The sequence below is a fragment of the Myotis myotis genome, unplaced genomic scaffold, assembly GCF_014108235.1.
Source record: "Myotis myotis isolate mMyoMyo1 unplaced genomic scaffold, mMyoMyo1.p scaffold_m19_p_10, whole genome shotgun sequence".
NCBI classification, from domain to species: Eukaryota; Metazoa; Chordata; class Mammalia; order Chiroptera; family Vespertilionidae; genus Myotis; species Myotis myotis.
Genome location: NW_023416314.1, coordinates 53,963,033 through 53,988,107, shown reverse-complemented (window position 1 = coordinate 53,988,107; position 25,075 = coordinate 53,963,033). Strand labels below are relative to the sequence as shown.

Here is a 25,075-nt window from a genome sequence, read left to right as displayed (position 1 = left end):
AAACAAGGCAAAATCCACAGAAGATTCCCCTTTCCCTCGATCCTACCTAAACTCATTACTATATTTTGTGTATTCATGGGAAGTGTGTGTGTGTGTGTGTGTGTGTGTGTGTGTGTGTTTTAAAAAAAACAACAAAATAGCCCTAGCGGTTTGGCTCAGTAGATAGAGTGGCGGCCTGTGGACTAAAGGGACCTGGGTTCAATTCCTGTCAAGAGCACATGCCTGGGGTTGCAGGGTCAATCCCCAATAGGGGGTGTGCAAGAGGCAGCCGATCAATAATTCTCTCACTGATATTTCTCTTTCTCCCTCTCTGAAATCAATAAAAAATTAAAAAACAAAATAATAGGGAACAAATCATGTTTGGTAGTAAATGACTAGAATGAAAGCTATTACAGTAGCAAGACTAACAGGGTGAACTGTGACTCTCTTTGCAAATAGGTACACCTGCACTAGAGCCATGCAAGGCCTCAGGGCCGGCACAGATGCCTTCTAACTTTTCCCGCTGCTCTAGTCTTAATTTGTAAATCACCTTGGTCCTGATTTCTTAGCTTTTGTTTCATTGGTATTTCCTACAGCTGCCTTAATTCTTTGTGGAGTAAAGGAAACATATGTTACATATTATATGTATATACACATATACATATGTACATATATTTGTATATATAAATCAAAAGAAGAACATTCACTCCTAGATTGGACACAAAGAGGGAGCTATCAGTTGACTTTTATAAAGCATTCATTAATAATTAATTAGTTGATGTACCTTAAATACTCACTGTAAGATACTGGAGGGCAGAAATCATGTCATATTGACTTATAATCATTACACAGCAAGAATAATAGTAATTTGCTGAACGAATTGGAAAGAAATGTAATCGATTTCCAAATTGAAAGTTGGAAATCAGAGGTTCCATGTTTCACATTAGTTTCAGTTAATCACACAAACCAAGACATTTCCTTATATTTATTTTCCACAATGCTTAATTTTCACTTATATCTAATGTGATGGTCTAAGCTCCCGGTGTAGTATTTCAACAAAGACACCAAATCCACAATTTGAATTTAGATTAATTGGTATTATACTTGCAGGGTTGAAGATATTTAAATTTTTTTACACCAAAAAGGTATATTTCTGTTTTCCTTCTGAAATACATGGTCTTAAAAATAAGCACTCAGTAAAAATTATACATAGACACATGAAGCAATATAAAGTGAATATGCTGTTTCCCTAAGGGAAGAAAGCACAAGATAAAATTTCAATACCAGAAAAAGTGCTTGTTTTGTGAAAAAAATCAAGTTCTATATTATAATGGATTGTTATATATATTTTATTAAACCCAAAGGCCACTCTTACATTTGTACAAGTTGGGTATCTTAGAATAGAGCAATGCGAGATTCATAAAAGAGGATATTTCTTTACCACTTCCTTTTTCTACCCTTGAGAGGCTGGAGTATGCTATAGGTCTCCAATGCCTTCTTATATTTTTCGTATCAGATGAAAATACTTTCAAAATGTAAAATACACAGTTTGTTATCTTCTGTTCTATAAAACAGTGGAACATTAAAAGGCTTTAAAATACCAGGTCTTTTTGGATATTCCAAACTGTGTCTGCACTCTTCTTAAAAAGGTCCTCCTCCTCAGAATTCAAGTTAACTTTCACAATATCTGAGATACCACTTTGCCCCAAGATACAAGGGACACTGAGAAAGATTTCTTCTTTTATTCCATATAAGCCCTAAAAGGCAAAATTAGATTACTGTTCAGTTAACCTGATATGGAAAAGCAGCTGTGATAGAAAGCTTCTTAAGAATAAGAGTATACTGGAGCACAACAAGAATCCTCAGCGGGTGGTTGAGTGATCATTGACAATACCAAGAGCATCCTAATGTCCTATGACCATGTGGAACTTGTGTTCAGTATCATGAATATTGTGCCAGAGGCCTCAAAGGGACCAAGAAAGGCACTGTTTACCCCCTACCGGGTCATCCTTCTATCTAAGGGTAAGGGTGCCATGCAGTCCTTCATAATGTCATTTCATCTGATAAAGAACTGTACAATCAAGCAGCCTGTGTTTGAGATACATCAAGAGAACAGTGAATTCTGAAGCAGAAAGTGACTGAGAAGGCTCTGTTTTGTATAAATTGACTTTTACACCATGGTGTGCCACTGAGTTTGGACAAAAGATGCCACAGATGGAATCTCAAGTCTCCAGAAGTGAGCCTCCAATGGAACCTATGGGTATGGGTACCCTCTCATGCCTAGCAGGGCACTCACCAGTTGCCAATGGAATATACTCCTACCTTCCAGGATACCTCTATCCACTGCCCCAACCTGACTGATACCCTGAGCCTCCCGTGATGTACAGGGCCCATGGCATAGGTGCAGTCATGACCACTACCCTATCTTGGGCCTATTGAAACATTGGTCTCCAGCCTTAATATTCCCTCCACTCCAGCTTCTGAATCCAAGGCCACAGAAGCAGCTGCCAGAAAGTCTATTAAAACCTGCACAAATTGCCTGGTCCGCGTGACTCAGTGGTTGAGCATCGCCCTATGAACCGGGAGGTCACAGTTCAATTCCTGGTCAGGGAACATGCCCGGGTTGCGGGCTCAATCCCATTGTGGGGCATGCAGGAGGCAACCGATCAATGATTCTCTCTCATCATTGATGTTTCTATCTTTCTCCCTCTCCTTTCCTCTCTGAAATCAATAAAAATATATTCAAAAAACAGCCCTGCACAACACACACAATGCTTGCATTCTCATAAACTAGCCTCTGCCTCTCCCTACTATCCCTGGAAGATAAGAAGACCCAGTAGACCCCTCAGACCTCCCTGTCTCTCATCACTCATTACTCTTTCCTACTCCACCCTTGGGGTTGAGTCTAGGGTTGGAGGAGGTGACGGAAAGGTCTTGTTATTCCTCCAGGTCTGATTATAAACAGTTACCAGGAACTAGCATTCAGAGAAGGGCAAAGTCCCTTGATTCTAGAGTGGTGCCTCCCAGTTTCCCACAATAGCTCAAAGCCCACAGGCACTACTCAACCAAGCATCCCTCTCACCATTTCTGGGCTCTCCTCAGGAGCTCAGGGTATACACCTTGTTCCTGTCTTGCTCTAGTCACCCACAGAGGGATTCTCTGGCCGCCTCCTCCACTGAAGTCCAGCTTCCTCATTTGGTAGTCACTTTATATTCAACCTCATGAGCTCCATCAGACCAACCACATGTCTTCCTCTGAGGGCCCCTGTACAGGCTGTACTCACATTCACTCCACTCTGGTCTGTGCCTAGCTTTGGAAGCCCACTGTCCCACCAGACTGTCAGCCCACATTCCATTCCCAGCCAGGCTCCAGCTCCAGCTCCACTCACCTTCCCTTACTTTCCCTGTACTTGGTCATTCTGTTGTCACCTCTCTGTAACTTTTGAAGTTTTTTCATGAGCTTCCAGATGTTGGGTGGTATCAGAAAGAAGGTCACTATGCTGGGAAAGAACACCCTCTGGTTCCCTGCCAGTGTTCCAGGAATTTGTTTCTCTCTACTTTCTCTCTCTCTCTTTCCTCTAGAAGGGGCTTCTCTGACTAGAACTGGAGAATGCATGCCCATCCCATCATGCCATTTGGGGGCTGTGAGTGGGCTGAAAACAAGGTCCTAGACCCCTGGGGCCTAGCCTGGCCCTGTGTGATGACCATGACCTGCTGCCACCCCCTCAGCCTACCCTCTTCCTTTTGGTGGCCTGACTCTGCGTGCTTTTCCCTTCACCGTGCACTTCCCATTACTCCCTTTGCTCTCTGCATTTCAACAGATGACCCTTTATTTTCAGATCCTCAAGTGTTCTCTGCTTATATATACCTCAGATCCTCTTGCACATGTGTTCCCTCTGCTTGGAATATTAATCCAGCCTTCCAAATTAACTCCTACGCATTACTTGGATTAGGTCATTTTACTTCTTTGGGAAGACTTCCCTAATGACCACCCATGCCCCTTCCCAGAGTAGTTAAATTCTCTTCTTGTGTACTCTTAGCACTTTTTAGTTTTTCATTATAGCACTTAGTATAATTTATTATTAGATATTTTCTTTTGTAATTGTTTTATTAAGTCCATTTTTCATTAACTTCTATAAGGGCAGGATCTCTGTCTTTTTTGTTCACCATTATAACACCTTGTATATGCCTGGCATATAGTAAGGACTCAACAAACATTAATGATAATAAAGATCAATTTAAGCCTACCTTAACCATAGTCGAAACTGGATGCACTCTCCTAAGATTTTTCAAAATGGATTCTACCAGATTTGTCACAGATAGGCCAATAGCCCAAGAGGTGTACCCCTTCAGCTTAATAATCTCATAGGCACTACAGTTGTAGAAAATAAGAAAAGCAAATGAATGAGAAGTCAACTTAGAGAAAAGAATATATTGCAAGCATCCATTCTGAAGCAACCTACATATCAATGCCACTCCATTAAAATTTTCTAGAAACCAGTTATAAATAATACAAATTTTAATACTACTCTCACAGACTTCATTATCACTTTAATAATTCACCCTCCTTTTATCATAAAGGCAGAATATTGAAGCCATTCAAGATGAAAATTAGTTTTAAACTTTTTGTATTATTGCTTTTTTAACTTTTTTATTGAACTTGTTGGGGTGACACTGGTTAAAAAAATACACAGGTTTTAGGTATACAACTCTATAATATATGATCTGTATGTTATACTGTGTATTTTATATTATTGCTTAAATATCCAAACATAGAATCTGTTCACCTTGAAAGTTAGCATATGTATCTTGCTAGCCACTAAAAATTGTTACTGAGGTGCAATGTATACAATTTAAGCCATGTGCACATATTTTTCCTAAGAATATATCATTAAACCAGTAATATATGGAAATTTGGGAAAATGTTGATAAACCTTCTTTATTTTTATTTATTTCAGAGAGGAAGGGAGAGGGAGAGAGAGAAAAACACCAATGATGAGACAGAATCATTGATCAGCTGCCTCCTGCATGCCCCACACTGGGGATCAATCCTGCAACCTGGGTATATGCCCTGACAGGGAATCAAACTGTGACATCCTGGTTCATAGGTCGACACTCAACCGCTGAGCCATACTGGCTGGGCCATGATACATTTTCAAAAGAAAATAACACAGTCCTAAACACTATGTAATTTCTCATCTCAAACTTGTAAAATACACAATACTTTTATTTTGTTGTTAATCCTCACCGGAGGATATTTTTTTCCATTGAGAGAGAGTAGAAGGGACCAAGGGAGAGGGGGAGAGAGAAACATTAATGTGAGAGAAACACATCAATTGGTTGCCTCCCACATGCCGTGATCATGGCTAGAAATAAACCCAAAATCCAGGTATGTGCCCTTGACCAGGAATCAAACCCACAACCCTTCAGTTCGCAGGCTGATGCTCTAGCCACTGAGAAACACCAGCCAGGAGAGAACATAACACTTTTTTTTTTTAAATATATTTTATTGATTTTTTTTACAGAGAGGAAGGGAGAGAGATAGAGAGTTAGAAACATCGATGAGAGAGAAACATCGATCAGCTGCCTCCTGCACATCCCCCACTGGGGATATGCCCGCAACCCAGGTACATGCCCTTGACCGGAATCGAACCTGGGACCTTTCAGTCGGCAGGCCGACGCTCTATCCAATGAGCCAAACCGGTTTCGGCTATAACACATTTTTATAGAAACTTTAGAACAGTATCAATCCACCAAGTTATTAATAGTGATTATTTTTTAGTGACAGGCTTACAGGTGCTATTATTTTCTTTTAAAAAAAAATTTCATTAAATTCAGAGAGGAAAGGAGAGGGAGAAAGAGATAGAAACAGCAATGATGAGAGAGAATCACTGATTGGCTGCCTCCTGCAGGCCCACACTAGGGACCGAGCCTACAACCTGGACATGTGCCCTGACTAGGAATTGAACTGTGACCTCTTGGTTCATAGGTCAATGCTCAACCATTGAGCCACGCCGGCTGGGCTGCTATTATTTTCTTTATGCTTTCCTGAATATTCTTGTTGTCTACAATATATATGTATTATATTTTTGTACTGCCACCAACAGTGGTCTCAGGTTTGGATTGACTCAAAAGACAAGGAGGTTTTAAGATAGCACTGAGTTTACTTAGTTTTGAGAAAAGAATATACGATAGGAAACACAGAATGTACAGCATCGTTATTCCTATCAGGTTATCTAACAACCACCTACACATAATGTCAAGGCACCAGGACTGCACATAACATACTTGATTGCAAAATGTAAGACTGATGTGTAAATGGAACATCTCAGCACATAACAGTTGGACTGTACTCATTGTGGTGTGCTGGGATTTGACTATCAATCCAGAACCAGGGGTACTATTAGAATTCATGCACATTAGTGTCAAATTAGAATTAGCTTTCAGACTCTTAATTGGTGTCAAATTAGAATTAGCTTTCAGACTCTTAATTGGTGTCAAATTAGGATTAGCTTTCAGACCAAGCATCTGTGGGTTAAGTAAAAGGAAAGGGAGGAAGATTATGCCTAGAAAGTCATTAATTGATGGTATATAAGTAGAAAGCTCTGCCTAGATAACTGGGGACAAATCTTACCAGTGGAATCTGGATGACAGATCTATCCTCTCAGGAATTAACAAAATCGCTTTGAGAGCCCTAGTCGCTTTGCTCAGTGGTTAGAGCATCAGCCCTCAGACTAAAAGGTCACAGGTTCGATTCCCAGTCAAGGGCATGTACCTCAGTTGCAGGCTTGATCCCCAGTCCTGGTCAGGGTACATGCAGGAGGCAACCAATCCATGTGTTTCTCTCACATCAAGGTTTCTCTGTCTGTCTCTTGCCCCTCTTCCATTCTCTCTAAAAATCAATGGAAAAATATCCTCCAGGTAGGATTAACAAAAAATGGCTTGAGAAAGAGGATTGAGAAAAAATGGCTAAAAACATAATCTTTTACCTGTTATTAACCATCCTAATGAAAATAAAATTTTTGGTATAAAAGGAAAGCTAAAGGGAGCAAAGAGAACAAGCAGTTCTAAGGCTGATATTTTAAGACATCTGATCCATGTTCTAAATTACATGATCTATTGGGAACCTAGAAGGACATCTTATTAAATCCTGATCTCACTCCTCTGCAATTATTGGTTAGGTACTGGAAAATCAAAGATTATAAAAGAGTTGAGTCATTTTTTAGATAAATACTAGCAGTACTCTGAGGATTTTTTTTATAATTATAGATCCTCTGCTAAATGACTAAAAGGCAAATAATTCCATTTTGGCCACTGCATTGTTGAGAGGACTAATTGGAACAAGTACTGATCTGTAACATGTTATAGTATTTGGTATTTAAAACATACAAGATAGTGATGTGGCCTGAAAGCTACACCTGAGCACTTGTAATACCTCCTTAAAATGCTAATACTCTATACCAGGGAAGGCGAACCTATGACATGCGTGTCAGAGGTGACACGTGAACTCATTTTTTTGGTTGATTTTCCTTTGTTAAATGGCATTTAAATATATAAAATAAATATCAAAAATATAAGTCTTTGTTTTACTATGGTTGCAAATATCAAAAAATTTCTGTATGTGACACGGCACCAGAGTTAAGTTAGGGTTTTTCAAAATGCTGACACGCCGAGCTCAAAAGGTCGCCATCACTGCTCTAAACTGTGTTTTTTGTCCAGTGTCCTTTCACCAAGCTTGATAAACTTAATGTTAGGTTAAAGCTTATTATGTTTCATTAACTTGACAGTCTGAACTTCAAAACACTATGTATAGCCATGTACTTTATTTTCTTTTTTAAATAGTGGTAAAATTGGCCATTTTAACCATTTTGTGTATACAGTTCATTGGTATGCTATCTAATAAAAGGGCAATATGCAAATTAACTGTCACTCCATGACAAAGATGGTGGTGCCCAGTCCTCTCAGCCCCACCAGAGTCCCCCAGTCCTGGGGAAGCGGGGGCAGCCGCTGAGAGCGGGCAGCATGAGCAGCCTGGCAGAATTCCTGCTCTGTTGCTGTGCCCCACTCAGGCCGGCCCCCTGGAGCCGGAGTGGACACAGACAGGGACAGGGGGCTGGCCCGCAGCCTCGGCGGCCGAGCGCAAGCCTGGAGAGGAGATGGCGGGCCCGCCTCCCGCGGAAGCAGCACGGCTCCCTCCCACCTCCCGCGGAATGAATGCGGCTCCCGCGGGATGAATGCAGCTCCCTGTGGTTCCAGCAGATTCCCGTGGAAGCGGCGGGTGGTCTACTGCACATGATATCATGCGATGGGCTACTAGTTAAGTACATAAACACTGTTGTATAACTATTACCACCACCTTATCCAGAACTTTGTCATCTTCCCAATTGAAACTCTGTATAGATTAAGGTGATCATATGATTTTATGATCAGAAAATAATTTATTTTTTTAAACTAAAAGGCATTTAAAAAATAAAAACTTGCCCATAATCACTGTTGCTATATTGTGTATCTTTTTAGTCTCTGCCCTAATTATCATACATTTTTGTAGAGTTGACATCCTAAATATACATTACACTTGAGCTTTTATAAATTTAATATTCCAGTTTAGAATATCCAGAAGTGATTTTTAGATTGTGTAACTTTTACTAATATGTGACTTGGCTAAAGCATAAAGGAGAATCATGTGGGCTGTTAAAGCTGATTTACACAGAGTCAGACACTTCATTTATAAATACACCCAGTTAACTTCTGATCATCTGCATCGGCTCCGTGTTGTTTTTTTCATCGAGTCATTTGATGAATCCAAGTTCTAGGTGCTATTCTAAGCATTTTATGTGTATTAACTCATTTACTCTTCATAACAGCCCTCTAAAGTGAGCTCTATTATTATCCCCATTTTAAAAACTTGGAAACTGAGCTTCTGAAATTTTAAATAGCTTGGCAATATCACACTACTTAATAAGTGGTGAAGTCAGGTTTCAAACCTAGGAAAGCTGGTTCCAAAGTGCTCATAATTACTTGCTAAATTACCCTCAACCACATATGAGTTCTTGTAAAGCACATTTGCTTTGTGAAAATGCCCCCAAATAAAGCAATGGGTAATATAAGTCTGAATTCAAGGATTTTCATAAGATTAGAATCATTTACCACACAAAACTCAACGATCAACTATATTTTTTTCTGTGACATTTGTTCTTACTACTGATTATTAATGCTTTAAGAAACTTAGTGAGTACTTTACCTCTCAACAACTTGTCTATGGATATTTTTCCATTGGTCCTTGTCTGAATCAGTTCCTAAGTTAGGGTTTAGAGTCTTCAGAGCAACACCAGCGACATTCACCCCACTCCATAAGGGCACTAAAAAGAAATGTATCTCAGAATGAACTCTTCTTCCTAGCACTGCTTCGGTTGTTTTAGTAATTTTTTATAAACTTAGATTACTACCTTATACCATATAATAAAAATAAGTTTCAAATGGCCAAAAGGGGAAATGTAAAAAATAAAATTATGCTTTAGAAAAATATGTAGTAGAATTTATTTATAACTATGTGACATAGGAGGTATTTTAAAGCAAGGTACAAGTACAGAATCCACGAAGAAAAGGATGGTTAAAAAGATAAAATATTACAAGCAAAACAGGAAAAGAGCAACAAATTAACACCAAACTTCTCAACAGTAACAAAGAGCTGAGGGGGAACTACTGTCAATCTAGAATCTCATATCCAATTAAAGAATAAGGTGAAGCTAACCTGGCCAAATAGCACAGTTAGAGCATCATCCTGATATACCAAGGTTGTAGGTTTAATCTCCAGTCAGGGCAAATATAAGAATCAACAAAAGAATGCATAAATAAGTGGGACAATAAATCTCTCAATCTAATATGTCTCTCTCTCTCTCTCTCTCTCTCAAGTCAATAAATAAAAAATGTTGCCCAACCAGTGTAGCTCAGTGGTTGAGCATCAACCTATGCATCAAGAGGTTGCTGGTTCGATTCCCGTCAGGGCACACTCCCCAGTTGCAGGCTTGGTCCCCAGTAGGAGGCATGCAGGAGGCAGCTAATTGATGTTTCTATCTCTATCTGCCTCTCTCTTCCTGTCTCTCTAAAAATCAATTTAAAAATAAATAAAATATATATTTTTAAAAATACACTGATTTGTTTTCAAATAAAATAATGTAATATTAAAAGTGAGAAATAAAAACATAATTAGGAAATTTTATTTTTAATGACTTCCAGGAGGAAGAGCTGAATTAGTACAGTAACACAAACCAATAGGTCAAATTAAGTATTTGTCTAAGTCAAATCAAAAGTATTTCTTATAATACTGCACCCTCCTGCAATCCGAGACCCCTCAGGGGTGTTGGAGAGCCAGTTTCGGCCTGATCCCAGCAGGCCTGGCTGAGGGTCCCCACTAGTCCATGATTGGGGCTGGTGAAGGACCGTGGGAGGGCTCCAGAGCGTGTTGGCTCGTCTCCCCCAGTCCTGTTCAGTCGGACCCCAGCAGCAAGCTAACCTACTGGTCGGAGCGTCTGCCCCCTGGTGGTCAGTGCGCATCACAGCAACTGGTTGAACGGCAGAACAAACAGTTGGACACTTAGCATATTAGGCTTTTATTATATAGGATGACATTTGGAGTAAAACAAACAAACAAACAAAAAAAAAAACAGGCAAGCCCTAACCGGTTTGGCTCAGTGGATAGAGTGTCGGCCTGCAGACTGAAAGGTCCCGGATTTGATTCAGGTTAAGGGCATGTACCTTGGTTGCGGGCACATCCCCAGCAGGAGGTGCGCAGGAGGCGGCTGATCGATGTTTCTCTCTCATCGATGTTTCTAGCTCTCTATCCCTCTCCCTCCCTCTCTGTAAAAAATCAATAAAATATATTTTTTAAAAAAACACAACAGACAAGAAGGACTTATTAAATGTTTTGACTAAACAAATGAATAACTGAATCAATGGTCCTTATTCTTAATGGGTTTACTGCCACTGTGGAAAGAAGATTCAAACATGATACAATTAGAGAACACTGTAAGAAGTATAAAGTTCTAATTGTGCTGCAGAACTTAAATGTTTAAGTTCAGAAAAGAAAAAGATAGGTATGGCCTAAGTAACAGTTTAAACATAAATTATATAAATTTATTTAAATGAAAAGTCTGGAATAAACAGAGCTACAGAGTCAGAAAGTAAATTAGTGGTTGCGTGGGGCTGGGGTAGGAGTGAGTTCAGGAGCAAAAGTTTCTTTCTGGGGTGATGAAAATGTTCTATAACTAGATTGTGGTCATGACTGCACAACTCGGTGAATATACTAAAAACCAGTATTGTCCCTTTGTAATGTTTAAAAAATAACAATAAATGAAAGTGCTCCAGATAAGAGAAACATTCACTGGCTTTTAAAATAGTTATATGCTCTATGCACAATTTAATGAGTGGTAACTAAATCCATGATGCAAAAAGCTGAAAATAAAGAAATCAAAAAAGATAGTGTACACCGGGAAAATACCAATAAAACAAAAGTTACACAGCTATATTAATTTCACAAAAAATAGACTTTAAAGAAAATAAAGCATCATTATAGATAAGTGTGATTACATAATGAAAATGGGTTTATACTTACCACTAGAATCACCATGTTCTCCAATAATCCAACCGTGGCAGCTAGCGGGATGGACACCCAACTTCTCTCCAATCAGGTAACGGAAACGGGCAGAGTCTAGATTACAACCACTTCCAATTATACGAGCGGCAGGTAAGCCACTTAGCTTCCAGACCACATATGTCAAAATATCCACTAGGAAGAAAAATTTCTTGTTACAAAAAGATTTATAATAACTTCCTTTTATAGTTTGCTTTTCTGAATAGACAGATCAAATGTCTTAGTCAAATATAAATTTATTACAAAGTTTGAAGCAAAGCAATTCAACAAGGAAATATTGATAATCTCTCTCGTAGGTTTTAAGAGGTTGAATTATTCACTATTAGAATTTTTTAAATTCTCTTTTAAGATAATATATGTGCCTATCTGTATATTTTATAGTTCGTTAATTCTACCTCAAGGCTGCCTAGATTTTCCCTCTCTATCACCAAAGCCTCATCGAAGCTACCAACATTTTCTACCTAGACAAAAGTCATATGCATACCCAGGGCAGTGTGCCAGTGTGTGCATGCTCAGGAAAAACATGAGAAGATCCTAAGCTTAAGCTCTGTATGACCTTGAGGCTCTGCACAAGCAGGAAGTGAAGGGCACAGTGGTAAAACTGGCTGAGTGTTGAAGGCATACTCCAACATGCACACAGAGGCCTATAGCAAAGACTGGGAAATACTTTTTGGTTCCACATTTTTTAAAAGTTCCATTCAATAATTAGCTGATCACGAAACAAAGAGATAAAAGATGTCTGTGGCCACGCACAACAAAGAATACAGACTTGCAGATTGAGTGCACAAAAGTCATGAAATAAACAAAAGGCAGCTGCAACAAGCATCAACAACAAAAATCCCTAGAAGAATTTGATTTATACAGTTTTCATACTATCATTTTTTTAATGTTCAGTTTTTAACAAAAATTATGAGGCATGAAACAAAATAAGGTAGTTTGGCCGAAACCGGTTTGGCTCAGTGGATAGAGCGTCGGCCTGCAGACTGAAGGGTCCCGGGTTCGATTCTGGTCAAGGGCATGTACCTGGGTTGTGGGCATATCCCCAGTGGGGGATGTGCAGGAGGCAGCTGATCGATGTTTCTCTCTCATAGATGTTTCTAACTCTCTATTTCTCTCCCTTCCTCTCTGTAAAAAATCAATAAAATATATTAAAAAAAAAAAATAAGGTAGTTTGCACCAAAGGAAAAAAAGCATCAATAGAAACTTAGAAAGCCCTAACATTGAACTAACCTATCTTCAAGTCTACTGACTCCTCCTCCTGCCTTTTCAATCTGATGTTAAACCCTATATACTGAATTTTCATTTAGCTTTCAACTTCAGAATTTCTATTTAGTATTTTTTAAATTTCTGTTTATTAATATTCAATATGTAGTGAGACATCAGTCTCATATTTCCTTTACTTCTTTAGGCTTGGTTTGCTTTAGCTCTTTAAACATACTTATAATAGCTGATTTAAAGTATTTGTCTGAGCCCTAGCTGGTTTGGCTCAGTGGATATAGTGTCGGCCTGTGGACTAAAGGGTCCCAGGTTCGATTCCGGTCAAGGATGTATGCCCAGGTTGCAGGCTCTATCCTGCAACAAGTGTGGGGTATGCAGGAGGCAGCCAATCAATGATTCTCTCTCATTACTGATGTTTCTATCTCTCTTTTCCTCTCCCTTCCTCACTAAAATCAATAAAAAAATATATTTAAAAATAAATAAATAAAGTATTTGTCTGATAAATCTTTGTTCAGTGACTCTGGCCAGAACTTCCAGCATGATGTTAAATAGAAGTGGTGAAATGACATCTTTGTCTTACCTGATCTTATTAGCAGGGAGAAACCTTTCAAGTCTTTCTCCACTGAGTATGATGCTAGTTATAGGTTTTGCATCTTTAATATCTTTTTATAGGTTATATGTTTTATCAGAATAATTTCCTTCTACACATAGTTTACTGAGGGATTCACTTGTAAAATCATGATTAGGTGTTGAATTTTGTTGAATGTTTTCTCTGTGCCTATTAACCCTTTTGTCACTACGTAATACTAGAGGCCTGGTGCATGAAATTTGTGCACTCGAGGGGGTCCCACATCTCAGCCTGCACCCTCTCACAGTCCGGAAGCCCTCAGGGGATATCCGACTGATGGCTTAGGCCCACTCCCCACAGAATGACCGGAATGACCGGTCGACCATTCGCCATGATGCACACTGACCACCATAGGACAGTTGCTCAATGCAGGAGCTGCCCCCTGGTGGTCAGTGCGCTGCCACAGCCAACCTCCTGCGGCCCTTTTTCCCTTGCCAACTGCCCCGCCCATAGGCCCCAATTGGGGGGCCAGCCAGCCAACCTCCCAGGGCCCCTCCCTCCGGCCAGCCAGCACCCCCGATAGGCCTCCATCACTGGCCAGGCCAAGGGACCCTACCCGTGCACAAATTCGTGCACCAGGTTTCTAGTATAATGATAAAAGGATCAATAGATGCAGAAAAAAGTATTTGATAAAATTTAACCCCCATACATGATTTTTAAAAAACTCTCCACAATTATGAAGAGAAGTGAATTTCTAGGGGGAAAAAAGCCCACATTAAACATCATAATCAATAAGACTGAATGTCTTTGCCATGAAATAAAGAATTAGGCAAGTATGTCCACTCTCAACACTTATACAAGGTATCACGGACACTAATACTACTACCAGTATGTACTACCAGAGGGCATACATATAAATAGTATTTACTGGAAAAATCTTAGCAGCAGAGAAGTAGGGAGCCACTCTATGTACACTGACTTCTCATTATTCCACAGCATAGGCTAGGCCAGCCGTGGGCAAACTACAGCCCGCGGGCCAGATCTGGCCCGTTTGAAATGAATAAAACTAAAAAAAAAAGACCGTACCCTTTTATGTAATGATGTTTACTTTGAATTTATATTAGTTCACACAAACACTCCATCCATGCTTTTGTTCCGGCCCTCCGGTCCAGTTTAAGAACCCATTGTGGCCCTCGAGTCAAAAAGTTTGCCCACCCCTGGGCTAGGCACAGATCTTCTGTATACAAAATGGCCAAGTGCAGAGGAGCCTCTCTTGGCTGATGTGCTGGCTGTTTTCTTGAAACTCCTCTGAGAACAAAAATGAGCCCCACCAGCACATTGTGTTACATATCTGTATGTAGCTTTGGAGGGGGAAGTGAACCCCTAGTTTCCTTAAATAACAAGAAATTTATCAAAGGATAGCTGGGTCTGCGAACAGTGGTAAGCAGCATGCATTTCCAGAGCCAAGATATATCCTTAGGGCCCTGAAAAGAACCTTGCATGCCAGGAATACTGACATCAGCTTAAGACCTTGCTGTTTCTACATAGGCTGGCTCAATGGCTCAATTTAGCTGATCCAACTCTCTAATAAGCTACCAAAACAAAGGGAGGAACCTAGCCAATTTGGCTCAGTAGATAGAGCGATGGCCTGCAGACTGAAGGGTCCCAGGTTCGATTCCAGTCAAGGGCACATGCCTGGGTTGCAGGCTCGATCCCTAGTAAGAGGCGAGCAGGAGGCAGCCAATCAATGATTCTTTCTCATCATTGACATTTCTATCTCTCTTTCCCTCTCCCTTCCTCTCTGAAATCAATAAAATTTTTTTTTTTAAAAAAAGGGAGTAAATGAGCCTCCAGGGTGATGTACATTTGTCTGTCATTACTACTTACATTCACCATTTTACTAGAAGTGCTAACTAGTGAAATGAGGCAAGAAAGTAAAAAGGTCTTCAAATTGGAAAAGAAAGAAAACTAGTAAAATTGTATTTGCAGATGACACGATAATATATAGAGCAGCGGTTCTCAACCTGTGGGTCGTGACCCCTTTGGGGGTCGAACGACCCTTTCACAGGGGTCGCCTAAGACCATTAGAAAACACATATATAATTACATATTGTTTTTGTGATTAATCACTATGCTTTAATTATGTTCAATCTGTAACAATGAAATTGGGGGTCACCACAACATGAGGAACTGTATTAAAGGGTCAAGGCATTAGGAAGGTTGAGAACCACTGATATAGAGAATATCCCAAAAATTTAAAGAGAATTACTAGAATTAAAAAGTGAATTTAGCAATTTTTCAAGATACAAGGTCAATACATAAAAATCAACAGTATTACTATTTACTCACAATAAACAAAAATGAAATGTAAAGAACTCCTTTTATAGCATCAAAAACATAAAATATTTAGGGACATTTTGTGAGGATGTGGAAAAAAGGAAACCCGTGTGCACTGTTGATGGTAATATAAACTGGGACAGCCACTATAAAAAGGAGTATGAAGGTTCCTCAAAAAATTAAAATACAGAACTATCATATAATCTAGCAATCACACTTCTTGGTATATATCCAAAAGAAATTAAATCAGTATCTCAAAGATACCTGCGCTCCCATGTTCATTGCGGCATTATTCACAATAGCCAGGATATGAAAGCAACCTAGGTGTCTATCTATGAATGAATGAAGAATATGTGGCATATTGTCTGGCGTGGCTCAGTGGTTGAGCATCGAGATTATAATGCCTATGTTTTCTTCAAGGATTTTTATGGTTTCGAGTCTAACATATAAATTTTAATCCATTTTGAGTTTATTCTTATGTATGGTGTAAGAAGGTTGTCTAGATTCATTTTACTGCACATACCTGTCCAATTTTTCTAACACCATTTATTGAATAGACTATCTTTATCCCATTGTATGTTCTTGCCTCCTTTGTCATATATTAATTTATTATAAAGGTGTGGGTTTATTTTTGGGTAACGCAAAATTTAGAGACAAATAGTATCCTATATAATAAAAGTCTAATATGCAAATTGACCAAACAGCAGAATGACCGGTTGCTATGTCACACACTGACCACCAGGGGGCAGACGCTCAGTGCAGGAGCTGCCCCCTGGTGGTCAGTGCGCTCCCACAGGGGTTGCGATGCTCAGCTAGAAGCTGGGCTCACAGGCTGGCGAGCAGAGCGGCGGTGGCAGGAGTCTCTGGATGTCCAATTTTGGTATCCACAGCGGTACCAAATGCCCTGAGAATACCAAGAGATGACTGTATGTGTTGAAGTTGTTAATTAACCCTACTGTGGTAATCATTTCCCAATATGTAAATGTATCAAATCATCATCACACTGTACACCTTAAACTTGCATGTTATATGGCAATTATAGTTCAAAAAAGCTGGAAAAAATCATTGTATTATATATTTTGAATGGGTAGTTTATTGTGCATAAATTTTACCTCAATAAAGTTCTTTAAAAAAAAAAGAGAAAAAATATATTTTTGAATAGAAATAATCCTGTTATTTGCAGATTTTTAATATTTCCTACAACTTTTGTGATACTATGTTAGTACAGTTTTGGTATTATTATATTGAACACATTGTTTGCGGGTAGTTTTTATCACACGCTAACAGGTGGCATGGGCCATTTTTGCTAATTTTTTGCGCAAATGGAAACGTTCAGTAAAATTACGATAACTTTAGTTTACGTATTTATACGTTACCCGCATTCTACCACTAGTCTATAAAAAATGTATTAATACGTCTCCCGCACTCTACTACACTGGTAGAACGTATAAATACGTTTCCCGCATACAATGTGTTAAAATCTTTTTTCTTGAAATATTAATTTTTATTGCATGTAACATTATATTTAAAACTGTTTTTCTTGAAAATAAAAAAATCTATATATATATATAAGCCTAAGCAACCATTATGACCGAATGACCAGAACGACTGGAATGACCGGTCACTATGATGCGCACCTACCACCAGGGGGCAAACGTTCAATGCAGGAACTGGCCCCTGGTGGTTAGTATGCTCCCACAATGGGAGCACTGCTCAGCCAGAAGCCAGGCTCACAGCTGGTGAGTGCAGCTATGGCTGTGGGAGCCTCTTCCGCCTCTGCAGCAGCACTACCAGGTGGTGGTGGCAGTGGCAGGCACAACAGGGCCAGGATGAGTGGCAGCAGAGCTGTGCCCGGCCCCGGCTGGAGTTTTCCCCGGCCACCTGTCGCTTTGGCACTACTACATCCCTCAGGGGGATATCGGACTGTTGGTTTTGGCCCAATCCCCGAAGGCCTGGCTGAAATCGGCAGTCCGACATCCCTCCAAGGGGTCACGGATTACAAGAGGGCTCAGGTCAGGCTAAGGGACCCCACCCATGCACGAATTTGTGCACCAGATCTCTAATAATAATAATAATAATAATAATAATAATAATAATAATAAAATAAACTCTTAAAATAAAGAACCCAGTACATGCTTTCTCTCCAGAGCCTGCCCATGCCTTTATTCTTCAAGCTTGTATCTTTCTTTTCATTCTGTTAGGGTCCCCACAAGACTTGCAACTAAGGGAGTATTGGACTACAGCAGCACATCCTGGGCTAACCCCCTTCAAGCCCCTTCTTTTGCCTCTGTAACTTGATTCCTGAGTTCACACAGCCCAGCTGGCTCACTTCTTCTGCCTCTGTGACTTTCTTTCTAAAGGGCCAAGGCACCTCTCTAAGCATTCTGCTCCAGTCTCCTCTTTAAGTGTACTTTCGCTTTGCATGCTAAATAAACTTCCCCTTGCACTAGGGGTAAAAAAAAAAAGGAATGGTCTGGAAAGATCATCCTTATGCAGTTAAAGAGAAAAGACTCACCTGGATTTGAGACAATAAGCATCTTACAGTCGGGACTATACTGGACCAGGGCAGGAATAACTGATTTCATGATATCCACATTACGTTGAACCAGGGAAAGACGACTTTCTCCTTCCTGTTGCCGTACACCTGCTGTGACAATAATTAATTTGGAGTTTTCAGATACACGATAATCTAAAAGAGAAACAAAAGACAATATTTGGATCATGACTGCCATAATCATTGTTCCTTAATTCTTTAAAAGAGTATTGTATGATCTTGGTATTAAAGCATTTATATACTTTCATGTCTGGCATTTGGAAATGAATAGACTTTCCATGTAGTAATATCATTTTGAATAACCTGAAGGAAGTCTTGTCACTATGACTTAAAAGTTTCAAACAGCTTTTTTAAAAAAAAAATAGAACATACTATGCTTTTAAGCAGACATTCTCATTTATTATTAAGGCCTGAGGCAATGCAAATCAACTCTCTGGCTTCTTAGAAACACTATATATATCAGAAGCTTAAAACTCTGAAAATGTATGTATCTGTTTCAGGATTCCAAGAGTAGGAATGTATTTATTTCTAATTAGAAGGGACTGGATTTGAGATCACAGGCACATTCTTGATCCAGAAAAGAAAATAAACTACCTTCTAAATCTGATGATCAGTTGTAAAACTGTTTCACCTATGAACAAAAATAGATACAGAGGCAGCATCGAACAGACTGTCAAACTACAGCAGGAAGGCTGGGAGGGTTTGGGGGGAGGTAAGAGATCAACCAAAGGACTTGTATGCATGCATATAAGCATAACCAATGGACACAAGACACTGGGGGATAGGGGAGACCGGGGGAAGGTCAAGGAAAAAAAAAAAAAAGGAGACATATGTAATACTCTTTGTAATACTTTAAGCAATAAAACAAAATTTTAAAATAAAAAAAAATAGCCCTGACCGGTTTGGCTCAGTGGCTAGAGCAGCAGTGGGCAAACTAAGGCCCATGGGCCATAAGACTAAAAAAAAAAAAAAGACCGTACCCTTTTATGTAATGATGTTTACTTTGAATTTATATTAGTTCACACAAACACTCCATCCATGCTTTTGTTCCGGCCCTCCGGTCCAGTTTAAGAACCCATTGTGGCCCTACAGTAAAAAAGTTTGCCCACCCCTGGCTAGAGCGTCGGCCTGTGGACTGAGGAGTCCCAGGTTCGATTCCGGTCAAGGGCATGTACCTTGGTTGCGGGCACATCCGCATTAGGGGATGTGCAGGAGGCAGCTGATCGATGTGTTCTCTCTCATCGATGTTTCTATCTCTCTATCCCTCTCCCTTCCTCTCTGTAAAAAATCAATAAAATATATATTTTTTAAAAAAGCACCGTGTCTAGGCTAGTCTTGGACTTCAATTTCTGAATGAGATTTGAATAGACATTACATAATGTATCAACTGAATTGGTAATATTTCACTGGGATGCACTAATGTTTGTTATACTTAAACTCTTCTTATATTTCAAAATTAATATTTTAAAATAATTGTTTCTATGAATATTAATTTGAATATCTTAAAAAGACATTAAAAGCAAGTTGTTTAAAAATTGTCCTGCCCAGCCGATGTGGCTCAGTGGTCGAACACTTACCTATGTCTTAGGAGGTCGCCAGTTCAATTCCTGGTCAGGGCACATGCCTGAGTTTCAGGCTCAGTCCCTGGTCGGGTCATGTGTGGGAGGCAACCAACTGATATTTCTTTCTCTCTCCCTCTCCCTTCCTCTCTCTCTAAAATTAATAAAAACATATATTTTAAAAATTGTCCTTTTAAATCTGAGAAAAATAAAAGTGAAGGAAAACCATAAGAATTTAGTATAGCCTTGGCTGAGTGGCTCATTGATTGGAGCATCATCTCATACACCAAAAGGTTATGGGTTCGATTCTTGGTCAAGGCACATATAAGAATCAACCAATGAATGAATAAATAAGTGAAACAACAAATCAATGCCCCCCCCCTTCCCTGTCTCTCAAATCAATAAATAAAAATTAAAAAAACACTAAAATTAACCTTTTCCACCAACAATCTTTGAAGTAGCAAAGAAAAGACTGCCATGCTGAAGATCCATCATTTCTCCCTTTAACTTGTCCTCTGCGACATCAACAAGGGCGAGTTCATCAGCCAAATCCTAAAATACATTAAAGTTATGAATAAGATATTCTGGAAAATGTTCTTATTTTAGGAGAATGAGAAAAAATTTTGTGTGGCTATTTTATACGCAAAGGATATATATATATATACTTTTAAATATATTTTATTGATTTTTTACAGAGAGGAAGGGAGAGAGATAGAGAGTTAGAAACATCGATGAGAGAGAAACATTGATCAGCCGTCTCCTGCACACCTCCCACTGCGGATGTGCCCGCAACCAACGTATATGCCCTTGGCCGGAATCGAACCTGGGACCCCTCGGTCCGCAGGCCGATGCTCCATCCATTGAGCCAAACTGGCTACGGCAGGAGAGTTATATTTTTAATAGAAAAAATTATATAAAAATGATGTTTTTTTTGTTTTTTATTGCTTAAAATATTACAAAGAGTAGTACATTTGTCTCCTTCCCCCCCCACCCCGACCTTCCCCCAGGCTCCCCTAACCCGCCAGTGTCTTGTGTCCATTGGTTATGCTTATATGCATACAAGTCCTTTGGTTGATCTCTTACCGCGCCCCTCCCCCAAAAAATGATAGTTTTTTAATATGCCTAGAATGGGCCAGAAGTCAAGGTAAACAACAGAATATAATAAAAAGTCATTGTTTTGCCTTCATATAATTGTTAATTTTGTTAGAATTGGGTTTCTTCCACTTCAGATAACAGTTTAAAACTGTTGCCCTGGCTGGCTCAGTTGGTTGGAGCATGTCCAGATACACCAAGGTTGCAGTAAGATGACATGGTCAAGGCACATACAATCTATACATATAAGAGCCCAGCAACCGAATGGCAGAACAACCACAATGACCAGTCGACCAGTCGCTATGACGCACACTGACCATCAGGGGCCACGCCCCCCACCAATGCACAAATTCGTGCACTGGGCCTCTAGTCTATATATATAAAAGGCTAATATGCAAAGTATCCCCTCAGGAGTTCGACCAGGAGACTGGGAGTTTGATCACAATGACATGCACTGGCCACCCGGGTTGGCGCGGAACGAAGGAAGTCCCTGGTCAGCAGCTGGAAGGCCCCCATCAGCCCTGGTCGCCAGCCTAGGGACCCTACCTGTGCACGAATTTTGTGCACCAGGCCTCTAGTAAATGCATAAATAAGTGGAACAACAAAGGGATGTCTCTGTCTCTCTGTCTCTATCTCTGTCTCTCTCCTCCCTACCCTCCTTCCTTCCCCTCTTACATTCCTCTCTCCCTTCCTCTTTCTCTCTAAAAATCAATTTAAAAAATAAAGCCTATGAGAAATTATTAAATTCTCTCCAAGGATTTTACTATATTTAGCCCATATGCCTTATTTCTAAATTGGCTAAAGTTGTTTTCAGTATGCATCGTTATGGCCAAATAGAAAAGTAGCCACCTATAGGAACCCTTTCTATGTAGGTCAGTACAGTACAATTAATATCAGCCCTCCAACCTAACAGTAGATGTGCATATAACCAGACCCAACCAATTGTTCCATTCTTCCTTCTGGTCACAGAAATTAGTTCACAAATGGGCATATGGCCCAGGCATAACAAATGGGCACAATGTCTATAAGGTTTGAAGTGGAAGATGGAAAATTAAGTGTCATTTTTCTTTGGAATCATAGCTCTAAGAATGACATAAGACTCTTAAGAATAAACTGTATAGTTATCTTTACCACTACACAGAAAGACCCTGCCTGAGAATTAAGCCAATAGAGAAAATATAAACCAAGATATATAAATACTGTGTCTCAATATGTATGAATTCTAGAATCTAGTAGTACCTGAAGCTAGCTCTGCTCTTAGATTTTCTAGTTATGTGAACAATATATAGTCTCTTTATATGCTTACTCTAATTTGAATTGGGTTTTCATCAGATTCAACAGAATATAAAACTATATAGAAGGAGTGTATTCCCTTAGATTCCAGTGGCCAGATTTCAAAGGTGAGCAATAACAAAAAAGGATACAAGTCCCTATTTACTAATGGTTTTTTCTCAAATCAGATACCATGTCATCTTAAAGGACAACTGTAAATTCTAAAATTTACTAAATTATGTGTCATATATCAGGAATAGGAGGAGGATAAGGAGTTTCATCCAGAAGAATGAAACTTTTGGCTAGCTGATTTTTAAAAATATATATTTTTATTGATTTCAGAGAGGAAGGGAGAGAGAAATAGAGATAGAAACATCAATGATGAGAGAGAATCATGGATCAGCTGCCTCCTGCATGCCCCCCACTGCGGATCAAGCCAGCAACCCAGGCATGTGCCCTAATGGAGAATTGAACCCAGGACCCTTCAGTCTGCAGGCTGATGCTCTATCCAGTGAGCAACACCAGCCAGGGCTAGCTGATTTTTAAAAAACTATATGTTTACAGATCTGTTTTTACATCAGTCTATGTATCTGTCTGGGTCTGGAACAGGAAAACAGAAACCATTCTAAGCATTTCAACGGAAGGAATTTAATATAGGAAATTGTTTAGACAGATGTTGGAGGGATGAAAGAAGAAAAAGGTAACACTTGAGATAACCCAAAGATTGTAACCACAGCTTGAAACTATCACCCCTAAGGCTGAAGGCACAGAAAGACTAAAACAGGTGCTTCAGGAACTAGTCTCAGAACTCTGGAGGAGGCAAAATCTGGCTGCTGCTGCTGCTGCTAGCACTGAATGGGCAAGATGAGGCCAATGCTCGAGCTCCAAAACAAACTGGGGGCAAAAAAAACCCCCACAAATTCAGAAAAAGGGAGGGAGGGAGGTAAGGAGGGAGGGAGGGAGGGAGGGAGTGGGGAGGGAGAGATGGAGGAAGGAAAGAAGGGGAAGGGAGAAAAGGGGAAGGGAGGGGAGAGAGAAGGGGAAAGGAAAGGGGAGGAGGAGGGAGAAGGCATGAATAGCGAATCTTGAAAAATAACAGTTAGAGGTTTTATGCTTCCTGATTTAAAAACTTATTACAAAACTACAGTAATCTAAACTGTGAGGTAATAGAATACAGACATATAGCGCAATGGAACAAAATAGGGAGCCTAGAAATAAACTCTAATGCATATGATCAAGTGATTTTTGGCAAGGGTGCCAAGAGCATTCAACCAGGAAAGGATATCTTTTTAACAAATGGCATATTTTCATATAAAAGAATGAAGTAGGAGCACTTACTTTATACCATATACAAAGTTAACTCAAAATGGATCGAAGATCTAAAACTATAAAACTCTTAGAAGAAAACACAGAGGAAAAGCTTCATGACACTGAATGTGGCAATGATTTTTAGATATGACACCAAAAGCACAGGCAATAAGAGTAAAAATGATAATCTAAACTACATTAAACTAAAAAATTTCTGTGCATCAAAGGACACAATCAAGAGAGTAAAAGGAAACTAAGGGAATGGGAGAAAATATGTAAAAATCATGTATCTGATAAGCAGTTAACATCTAAAATATAAGAACTCTTGCAACTAAACAACAAATAACTGGATTTTTAAGTGGGCAAAGGATTTTTTAAAGTATTTTTTTTATTGATTTCAGAGAGGAAGGGAGAGACAGAAACATCAATGAAGTGAGAGAATCATTGATCAGCTGCCTCCTGCACGCCCCTCACTGGGGATCGAGCCCTCAACCCCGGCATGTGCCCTGACCAGGACTCGAACCATGACCTCCTGGACCATAGGTAGACACTCGACCACTGAGCCATGCTGGCCGGGTAAAATGGGCAAAGGATCTAAATAGACATTCCTCCAAAGAAGATATACAAACGGCCAATAAGCACATGAAACGATGCTCTGGAAACAGAAAGGAAAATTAAAGAACTTCCATTTCAAAATAACTTTATCAAATCGTGTACTTTTTGTTTTATAACGAGCATGTCATACCATTTTTTTTTTTAATTGTAAAGTGGAAGCCACTAGGAAATATAATTTTCACCCATTCCTCCTCAAGGAAGACAATTCATGGATTGAACTGTTATAATGCAATGTCATAATGCTTAACAACGTGCCTACAAATAAATCTGAACTAGTCTAAGAATGGTAAGCTCCAAGTAAATGTTTTTTAAAATATATATATATATATATATATTTTTTTTTTTTTATTGATTTTTTACAGAGAGGAAGGGAGAGGGATAGAGAGTTAGAAACATCGATGAGAGAGAAACATCGATCAGCTGCCTCCTGCACACTCCCCCACTGGGGATGTGCCCGCAACCCAGGTACATGCCCTTGACTGGAATCGAACCCGGGACCCTTCAGTCCGCAGGCCGACGCTCTATCCACTGAGCCAGACCAGTCAAGGCTAAATGTTTCTTAAATTGCGTCAAAATCAGAGGAGAGGAATACGACCAAGAGGGGAAAAAAAGTCAGATGAAGAGGATACATATTTGCGGCCAAGGGATTAGCCGTGCAAACCTGAACTCATCCATCGACAAGGCCCCGAAGAGCTTGACCCTCAGCCCCAGAACGGGCTGATCACTTACCTTCAATAAGATACAAATGGCGCAAGCCATGCCCACCGCACCGACCCCGACGACGGTGATCTTCTGGTGGGAGATTTTATCTTCCACGACCAGGTTCTTAATAAGCTGCTCCTTGACCGTTGACATTGTGAGAACCTGAGAGAGACGACGCCATATCAGTGGAATCGAACTCCCTAAATAACGCTGGTCGCGAGC

General features: G+C 39.7%; 1 protein-coding gene and 1 pseudogene across 1 annotated transcript; one reads left to right on the top strand and one right to left on the bottom strand.

The window, feature by feature from the left end:
• Positions 1–1,269: 1,269 nt before the first annotated feature.
• Positions 1,270–25,075, bottom strand: LOC118664903 (L-lactate dehydrogenase C chain). The gene is made up of 7 exons (XM_036325612.1): positions 24,881–25,075; positions 20,299–20,416; positions 18,267–18,440; positions 11,590–11,763; positions 9,220–9,337; positions 4,227–4,350; positions 1,270–1,736 (listed from the first exon to the last, which is right to left on the bottom strand). The coding sequence occupies exons 1-7, from the start codon at positions 25,004–25,006 to the stop codon at positions 1,572–1,574; spliced, it is 999 nt and encodes a 332-aa protein (XP_036181505.1). The 5' UTR covers positions 25,007–25,075; the 3' UTR covers positions 1,270–1,571.
• Positions 1,854–2,606, top strand: LOC118664902 (annotated as a pseudogene).